Source organism: Callithrix jacchus, chromosome 7, assembly GCF_049354715.1.
Source record: "Callithrix jacchus isolate 240 chromosome 7, calJac240_pri, whole genome shotgun sequence".
Lineage (NCBI taxonomy): Eukaryota > Metazoa > Chordata > Mammalia > Primates > Cebidae > Callithrix > Callithrix jacchus.
Window position 1 is genome coordinate 147,578,996 of NC_133508.1, and position 9,325 is coordinate 147,588,320.

General features: G+C 51.7%; 1 protein-coding gene across 1 annotated transcript; it reads left to right on the forward strand.

Annotated features, from left to right (window-relative positions):
• The first annotated feature begins 2,643 nt into the window (after positions 1-2,643).
• LOC100406483 (glutathione S-transferase Mu 5) lies at positions 2,644-9,112 on the forward strand. The gene is made up of 8 exons (XM_002751186.7): positions 2,644-2,736; positions 3,005-3,080; positions 3,451-3,515; positions 3,825-3,906; positions 4,007-4,107; positions 4,990-5,085; positions 5,173-5,283; positions 8,609-9,112. Exons 1-8 carry the CDS (start codon positions 2,701-2,703, stop codon positions 8,696-8,698), a joined length of 657 nt encoding a protein of 218 aa, XP_002751232.1. The 5' UTR covers positions 2,644-2,700; the 3' UTR covers positions 8,699-9,112.
• Positions 9,113-9,325: the final 213 nt, after the last annotated feature.

Consider the following 9,325-nt stretch of genomic DNA (forward strand, 5'->3'; position numbering starts at 1 on the left):
CCGGTGTGATCCTCGTGGCCACTGTGGCGCCCGCTTTGGAGTGCCTGCTGGTCCATCCTTCCTGCCTTCTGCAGAGCTGTTCTCCTCCTTCTGAAGGGCCTGGGCCCTGTCTTCCTGGCCCCTCAGGGTCCTTGCAACAGCAGACACTGCTTCCCTCTGCTGCACTCAACCCTTCTCTCACTCGACTGCCTTTCAGTGTGCAAAAACCCAAAGATGTGTCCCATATTTTCAAAATCTCTCCCTTGAAGTTCCCACCTGATATGTAGCAAAGTACAGTGGGAGATGGGTGCAGTACAGTGTCCTCGGTTTTAGTCATAGTGCCCGAAATGTGGTAGGATCTCAACAACTGTCGTTTCAATAAAGAAATGACCAAATACCTGAATACTCATGTAACAGTACCAGCTTTACACCTTTCAACATTATCATTCTCATGAATGTTAGCTTTCTTAAAAAATCATTTTATTTTCTGGCTGGGTGCAGTGGCTCATGCCTGTAATCCCAGCACTTTGGGAGGCCAAGGAGGGTGGATCACCTGAGGTCAGGAGTTTGAGACCAGACTGACCAACATGGTGAAACTCCATCTCAAAAAAAAAATTTTTTTTTTCAATTAGATCTAGACATTTTATCTTTCACAGCTCAAGATGGTAAACTCAGAATCATAAACTCTTAATGCATAATGAGAAATATAACGATTCCTAGGGCCAGGCACTTGCATCTGTGCTGGTGCTACTGCCTTGCTGCAGGAAAATCTACATAGGACTTCACTTTGAGGCCAAAACTGCTTTCTAAACATGGATACCTACCAGGTATCTGAGCTGGGAGTACTGCCCAGGTCTAGATGGGTAGGGAGTGTTTGCAGCAAGGACTGTGCCTTGCCAGCCTCAGTGACACAGTGTCCGAGTGCCCCAACTTAGCAGACACCTGCTGACTACCTGACTTCTGCGGCCTCATAGGGATGTGATGAAGTCTCCCTGTGCTCCTCAACCCCAATCCACATATTTTCCATGTGGTTTGAAATTTTTTTGGTATACTGGGTTCATCCTCTGCAGTCCTAACAATGTTTTAGCTAATTTCAAAAAAAAAAAATTACTTTTTTGCAATGCAATAACATTGTCCTTTACATTGTAAAACGATTTCTCCTTAAAGCTCTGTCATCTGTTTTCATATATCCATTATTATTTGTAATATCCTTTAAACAAAGCAAAATCAACCCCAAGTCAGTTCACTGCACAGCTCTTGAAATAGTTTTCTTTCTACCTTGAAAGAAGGAAGTTGGCATGTTGGACATTGTTCTTGTGGCGGTTGTACCATGGGTCACATATCACAGCGTGACTTCAAAGTCCACTGGAGCCACCCTCTCATACTGAAGAACACACATGGGTCAGGAACCAGCTCCAGGTCCAGAATGGTTGCTCTGGAGAGGGGAGGGTCCCCACCCTGCCTGTGGTCCTGTGGGGAGACCTCAGGCTCCTCTCTGGCCACCATCCTCTGACCTCCCTCTTCAGCAGGAAGGGTTCTGCCCTCTCTGAGGACAGGTTCTATGGCAGGCCAGATCTCACGAACACAGGCTTTCATAACAACTGTTTCAGTACTGACTGAGTGATTAAATAGTAAAAGCTTAAAAAAAAAAAAAAAAAGCCAGGCCTTTATACAAAGGCTGGAATGTAACAAACAGTCACCAAGAGTTTGCCTAGGCCTTTCCTGGGCCTTAAAGCACGACAAAGTAATGAAGAAATTCTTGACACATTTAGGATTTAACAAGCTTCATGGTGGGCTTGAAGAAACTCCCCGGGCCTCCACAAACAAATTGACTGGGCTTCTGAAGGAACTCCCCAAACCTTCGTGATTTAGCAGGAGACAAGATAAGGGTAATCAACCCCCGCCCCTGGACCCATTTAGACTAAGTAAATAGAAGGAGGCGCCAGAGGAAAGTCTTCAGGACTCAGACCTTAGTGATAGATTAAAAGAAGTTAATCACTGATGTCTTTAGATGAATGCACACTTACATGTAGACACATGGCTTAGAAGGTAGATAAGCTCTGGAAACCTTTGTAATTCTGAGTTGGTCTGGCGGTAATTTCCAGGCCTTCTCCCTATAACCGGTTGCAGAAATAAAAACTCTCCCCAGCTCATTTGCATCTCGTTATTGGGCCGAGAGAAACAGCAGCTCGACCCTCAGTTTCGTGGGGAAAGAGTCCTTCAGCCTCCCTCGCCTTTCCTCTGTGGCCACTGCACTCACTGTTAGGCTGTGCGGTCTATGTGAGGCTCACCTAGCGGACTGGCTGGACATTTCTAGGGGGCACCTAAGATACCTCACCTCCTTGCTGGGTCTGATCCTTGGATTTAGATTCATAAATTTTGCCAAAATACGAAGTGGCTAATTTACGCAGTACTTGGTCAGATGACCCAAGGACTCAGTACCCAAGGGCCCCTAAAAGCACACACACAGACCACATTTCCTTTCCTCTGGCCCATTTCCTGGGGTGCTCTGACCTCGCTCCCAGAACCTTTGGAGCTGGCAGGCGGGAGGGGGTCTTACTGATCCCAGCCCCGGGCGCGCGCTCCGGAGCCTCCAGAAGGGCGCGTTTGGGGGCGGGGCGGGGTCGCAGCAAGGCCGGTCTCCTTTCTCCGGAGTAAAAGTCTGACTCCGGCGTCGGCGTCGCTTGAGGCCTGTTTGCAGAACTCGCACAAACCAGCACCATGCCCATGACACTGGGGTACTGGGACCTCCGCGGGGTGAGCGAGGGTCCTCTAGGCGGCGGGACGAGGGCGCGGGGGAGGGAAGGCGGAGCAGCTGCGGGACCGGCTCTAGGGACAGTTCCTCCTCAGGCACTGCGCCCCTCGAAGGGCCTCTGCATGACGCAGTGTGTGTGTTTGGGGGTGGGGGCGGGTAGAGGAGGCCACGGGTGCCTGCAGTGTAGACTGGCGGCTCCCCCGGTGCAGAGAGAGTCACCAAGTCAGGGACCCTCCATCTCTGATCCGAGCCGCGGGCCATCTCTTCCAGTTGGCCCACGCCATCCGCCTGCTCCTGGAATACACAGACTCAAGCTACGAGGAAAAGAAGTACACGATGGGGGACGGTAAGGGCACCCTCTTGCCCGGGCCCTGCCCACTCACGTTGAGTTGGCGCCAAGCAACCCATGATGGCCACCTGTGGCTTTGCAAGGCTGGACTCTGGGGCCGGATGCTGGTGCGGGAAGCTGGGCCCCCGGTCTGGGTAACTGGGGTGGGTGTCCCTCAGGGCTGGCCTAAAGCCTGGAAGCCTTAGTCGTGTGGGGTCCAGAGCCCTCACCGGGATTCTTTCTCCCTGAACCCTGGGACGTGGGACTGAGTGGTCAGATTCTAGATCCACCAGTCTCAGGGGTCTTGCCACTGGCTCCTTGGGAGGGCCCTGGGGAAGGTGGGCTGGGCTCCCGGGAGGTTTGTTTTCACTTCCTCTTCCCACCGCAGCTCCTGACTATGACAGAAGCCAGTGGCTGAAGGAAAAATTCAAGTTGGGCCTGGACTTTCCCAATGTAGGTGCAGGGGAAGGGGCGGTTTTGGGGCAAAGTGCAGCGTGTCTCTGACTGCATCTCCTCTCCCCAGCTTAGAGGTGTTAGGGTCAGGAGTCTCCTGCCCAGTTCCTCTCATTCCTGGCTGCCTGCACAACGCTTCCATGCTATTCCGTGTCCCAGCTCATTCGTCCATATGACAGTATTCCTATTTCGGCCTGTCATGAGCAGGCACAGTGAGTGCCCGGTCTCCTGTGTGCCCTTGCTTATGGGAAGGGGATGCTGGGGAGGCTGCTGGCCCAACTGAGCTTCCCTGGTTTCCCCTCCATCCAGCTGCCTTACTTGATTGATGGGGCTCACAAGATCACCCAGAGCAACGCCATCCTGCGCTACATTGCCCGCAAACACAGCCTGTGTGAGTGCAGGAGGCTGCAGGGTGTGGGGGGACGGTGGCCTCCTCCTGGGCTTGTCTGGGGTGCGATGCTGAGAGTGAGTCTGTGTTTTGTGGGTGGCAGGTGGGGAGACAGAAGAGGAGAAGATTCGTGTGGACATTTTGGAGAACCAGACCATGGACACTCGGATGCAGCTGGCCATGCTCTGCTACAACCCAGAATTTGTGAGGATTCGGGGCCAGGACTCTTGCCTTCCTACACACAATGGTCTTTTCTTGTTTTAAGTTCTTGAGTACCACTCATCCTCCAAGTGGTTTCCTGTACTATTAGCAGTTACTCTCACAACTCCAATGCCATGTCAACAGAAGCAGAGGCAATTCCCACCAATCTTAGGACACGATCCAGGTATCCCAAGGTAGAAACTCAATTCCTGGACTGTAAAGTTCGTGTTCAGCATCTTCTTCACGGCCTCTGGCCTGTGTCACGGGTCATTTCTCTCAGCCGGTTCACATCACCTTCCCGCTCCTAGAATATGCAGACTCAAGTACAGGACCGAGGAATGTAATGGCACCCTGGAATTGTGTCTTCTCCGACTTGCATTTTCATAACAGACAGCTCAGAGGTAGCCGGAGGGCCTTCATTCCTCTCCCTCCTTCCTTTCAACCTGAACTTTTCATCTCTCCGGAAACGATTCAATGTCCATTGTATTCTTCTGCCTCCCCATTAGGAGGAACTTTCTTCTTTCCCTGAGCTCCTTTTGTACTTTGCATCCTGGATTCTGCTGGTGTCTGGGTCCAGAGACTGCCAGGTGCTCAGGTGCTCCTGAGGCTGCCCAGAGGCTGTTTGTTGGGAGGTCAGTGAGGACAGATTCAAGGACAGTGTCACATTCCTCTCTGCCTTCCCCTCACTTCAGATGGGGTCTGGCACCCAGTTGGAATCTAATAAATGCTGATATATTCAACTGAAGCCTGGCACTGACCCAGTTCCAGTTGTGGGGAAGATGGCTGCCTGCCTGTGGCCAACTGGGGCCACACACAGCCCTGGGGAGGCCACGTCTGTGCAGGGAGCTTGTGTCTGAGGGTGGTGACAGCTGTTTTCTTCCTCAGGAGAAACTGAAGCCAAAGTACTTGGAGGAACTCCCTGAAAAGTTAAAGCTCTACTCCCAGTTTCTGGGGAAGCGACCATGGTTTGCAGGAGACAAGGTACCCGAGGAGTGCAATGGGGAGTGAGATTTCTTTTACTTCATGTGTTATGGAGGGTCCAGCCCACACATTCTTGGCCTTCTGCAGATAACCTTTGTGGATTTCCTCGCCTATGACGTTCTTGACCAGAACCGTATATTTGAGCCCAGCTGCCTGGACGCTTTCCCAAACCTGAAGGACTTCATGTCCCGATTCGAGGTGATGCCCCGTGTTCCTTTCTCTGCTTCGAGATGCTTTCCCAGTCCTGGAGCTACACAGAGAATAACTCGCATTTGTTGAGTGCTGGCTTCATGCCACGAACCGTGACTAGCACATTATACCTATTGTGTCGAAGTTGAACTTTGCAACATTCCTACAGGGTGACAGAATTATCTCACCCATTTTAGAGATAAAGACATAGAGAATGAGAGGCTCAGTCCTTTGCTGAGGGTCCCAGAGCCAGTGGAGGCTGTGCTGGGCTCCCTGTGAGCCTCTGGATCTATGGGTGGCAGTCACAGCTCTTCCTTTTGTGAGAAAAGAAAAAGCCTCAGGCCTCGTCCAGCCTGGGATTCACAGCCCAGGACACTCTGGAAGGGGCAGAGCTCTTCAGGAGCGTGGATGCAGCTGGCAATAGTAGGACTGGGACACGGTAGCATCGATGTTGAGTACTAAACCCACAGGCAGTATTCATAGCTACCCCCAGAAGCTTTGCATGAATTGACCCCCATGTGGGGAATCCTGAGAGCCAGGGCTGTGGCTGTAGCTGGATGAGGTACATATGTGGGTGCCCCTGTTGAAGGAGTTTATGTTGAAGTGCTCTGCGCTGGGGCATTCTCCTTCCCTACCTCTCTTCCTCTCCTCTTTCCCTCCAGTGTTCCAAGTGTCCCCCTGTGAGATGGGGAGCACACTGATTTTAACTCCTCTTCACTGACCTTCTCCTCTGCATGAGGCAGGGTGAGAGGCACAGTGGGAGATGCATAGAGGACCGCCCCATCCTGGAAGTGAGAGCAGGGAGAGGCCTGCAGGCAGAGCAGCCTGTGAGGTGTGTGTGGCACCATCTGAGTACCTGGCCCGGGGCCTGCCCCTTACTCATGAGGAACCATCTCTCACCCTTGCCGATCTTGTTTGAGATCAGCAAATCCTACTTTAGTATAGATTTGGGAATTTGAGGCATTAGTGTAACAGGTTTTTCAGCCTAGAATCTGTTTTCTTTTCCCACTCGCCATCAAGAGATCCAGTTACTCAGCTAGTTCCCATCAGCTCTGGCTCTGGTCCAGGCTGAGTGGCTCTGGGGTTACATAAGAGGTGGTGGGAGGGGAGGAGAGCCAAGGGCTGCAGCATATGGTTCACCTGGGCTTGGCCTTTTGGGAACAGGCAGCCCTGGATCTCTTAGAATCCTTAGAAATTACATGGTCATTCAGTCTTGAGAAGATCATGCAGAGCACACCTGAGTGTCTTGCAGCCTGGCGTGTGGTAGTGGGAGATGAGGTGGGTTGGGGCACAGTGGTATTTAGCTCAGGTATCAGGTGGGGAGGTTTGGACTTCCTGCTTTAAAAGGAATGATAAGAGCCTGCTCTGGCCTCACATTCCCAAATCTGTACTAAAGTAGGATTTGCTGATCTCAAACAAGATCAGCACGGGTGAGGGATGGTTCCTAGTGAGTGAGGGGCAGGCCCCCGTCCTCAGGTGGTGCCACACACACCTCATAGGCTGCTCTGCCTGCAGGCCTCTCCCTGCTCTCACTTCCAGGATGGGGCGGTCCTCTATGCCTCTCCCACTGTGCCTCTCATCCTGCCTCAAGCAGAGGAGAAGGTCAGTGAAGAGGAGTTAAAATCAGTGTGCTCCCCATCTCACAGGGGGACACTTGGAACACTGGAGGGAAAGAGGAGACGAAGAGAGGTAGGGAAGGAGAGTGCCCCAGCGCAGAGCACTTCAACATAAACTCCTTCAACAGGGGCACCCACATATGTACCTCATCCAGCTACAGCCACAGCCCTGGCTCTCAGGATTCCCCACATGGGGGTCAATTCATGCAAAGCTTCTGGGGGTAGCTATGAATACTGCCTGTGGGTTTAGTACTCAACATCAATGCTACCGTGTCCCAGTCCTACTATTGCCAGCTGCATCCATGCTCCTGAAGAGCTCTGCCCCTTCCAGAGTGTCCTGGGCTGTGAATCCCAGGCTGGAGGAGGCCTGAGGCTTTTTCTTTTCTCACAAAAGGAAGAGCTGTGACTGCCGCCCATAGATCCAGAGGCTCACAGGGAGCCCAGCGCAGCCTCATGGCTCTGGGACCCTGAGCAGAGGACTGAGTCTCTCATTCTCAGTGTCTTTATCTCTAAAATGGGTACCCAGCCTGGGGCCTGCCCCTGACTCTCAGGAAGCATCCCTCACCCGTGCCAAACTTGTTTGAGAGCAGCAAATTCTACCTTTAGTACAGACTTGGGAATTTGCGGCATTAATCCCACAGGTTTATGAGCCTAGAATCTATTTCCCTTTCCCACTTTGGGTCAAGAGATCTGCTTGCTCAGCTAGTTCCCATTAGTTCTGGTTCTGGTCCAGGCTGAGCAGCCTTGGGGTTATGTAAGAGGTGGTGGGAGGGAAGGAGTGGGGGACAGCCAAGCGCTGGGGCCTTGGTCTGACAGGCCCTGGCCCTAGCCCTTTGGGAGGAGGGAGCCTTGGATCTTTTTGAATTATTTAGAAGTTACGTGGTCATTTAATTCTCGTAAGCTTGTGTGCAGTGAACCCGAGTGTCATGCAGCCTGGCTTTCAGTAGCAGGTCTGGAGACAGGAACACAGGAAGATTTAGCTCAGGTACCAAGTGGAAAAGTTTGCACTATGCTTAAAGGGGAATGATTAGAGCCTGGTCTGGCCTTTCTTTTGCTTGTTTACCCTTGCCCTATCTAGTTTCATCCAGGTTTTGCTAAGTCATTGGGTGAGATCTGGGCTCTTTTCCTGGCTGCACAGGTGTGTCCTGAGCCCCTTTGTTCTGCTGGAGGTACTTTCTGTGTGTGCAGTCTTGGGCAAGCCAAGAACCTCCCTGTGAAAAAGGAGAATGTCTGTGCAGACAAGGAGTGACAGAATCTGGCATGGGGTGTGGCCGGGTGGAAGAGGAGCAGAATTTGGCAAAAACATGTTAGAACTGAAGACAGAACCAGACTATATTCCAGCCCCATCCCACTTACTTGAGTGTGAGGAAGTTGCCGAACTTCTGTTTCCTGCTTGAGAAATGGTGAGAATAGAACCGACCTTGGAGAGTAGTTGTGGATGTTCTAAGCTTGTGTTGTAATTTCTCTTGGATATAGAGCACCCAGAACAGTGTGGAACCTTTGTAAGTGGTAGGTGTTATTATGGTATAACATTAGTTTAAGGAGAGTGGAAGAGTTAATTAGAAGAGGTGGGGTCCCTAAGAGACCGTGTGATGCTCCAGCACTTGAGCTCACGTGGAAATGCTGTGGCCAGGGCCTGACCTGCTGTGCCTGCCGCAGGGCTGCTCTGGCCCTCCTAGACAGCAGACTGCACTCTGGCCCCTTCTTCCCGCCCTCAGGGTTTGAAGAAGATCTCTGCCTACATGAAGTCCAGCAGATTCGTCCCAGGTCTTTTGTTTGGAAAATCAGCTACATGGAACAGCAAATAAGGCCCTGGGTTACCAGAAGATGGGAGGGAGGAGTTTCTGCTGCCTGGGCAGAATGCTGGAGAACAGCCTGACTCCCTCAACCAGACTTCTTCCTTTTTCCTTCTTTCTACTGTCTTCTCTTCCCCAAGGTTTCACTGTCTTCCTTTCTTCTAACACGATTCCTCCCTGCATTGAGGCTCTTTAAAGCTTCAGCTCCTCTCTCTCCTCCACCAAAGTCCCCCTCCTAACATCTCCCTTTTCCTGCACAAATGCCAACCTGACTACCTTTCCTATCAGTGCTTGTCTCTTCCTTGAGAAGCCAGACTGATCCCTGAGCTCCCCAGCACTGTCCTCAAAGACCATCTACATGCCCTGCTCCCTTTGCTCGGTCTCTATGCCCAGCCCTGTGTGATGTCCAATAAAGCCTTAACCGTGCCTGATTTGTCTTATCTTATTCCCTGAGTCTCCCTGGACTCAGGACTGTGTTTGAATTGTGGGTGTTTTTTTTTTGTCTTCTGTTGTCCACAGCCAGAGCTTAGTGGATGGGTTTCTGTGCCTGTGTGTGTGTGTGTGTGTGTGTTGGGGGTGGTGGTCCCTCAGGTTCATAAGTTTCCTTGGTCATTTCTGCCCCCTAGCCACATCCCTTTG

What these genes read in the sequence shown, in the direction of transcription:
- LOC100406483 (XM_002751186.7), top strand. Translation starts at nt 2,701, where the DNA reads ATGCCCATGACACTGGGGTACTGGGACCTCCGCGGG. An exon ending in GAAGTACACGATGGGGGACG is followed by an intron (nt 3,081 to 3,450) that starts GTAAGGGCACCC and finishes TTCCCACCGCAG; the next exon opens with CTCCTGACTATGACAGAAGC. An exon ending in TCTGCTACAACCCAGAATTT is followed by an intron (nt 4,108 to 4,989) that starts GTGAGGATTCGG and finishes TTTCTTCCTCAG; the next exon opens with GAGAAACTGAAGCCAAAGTA.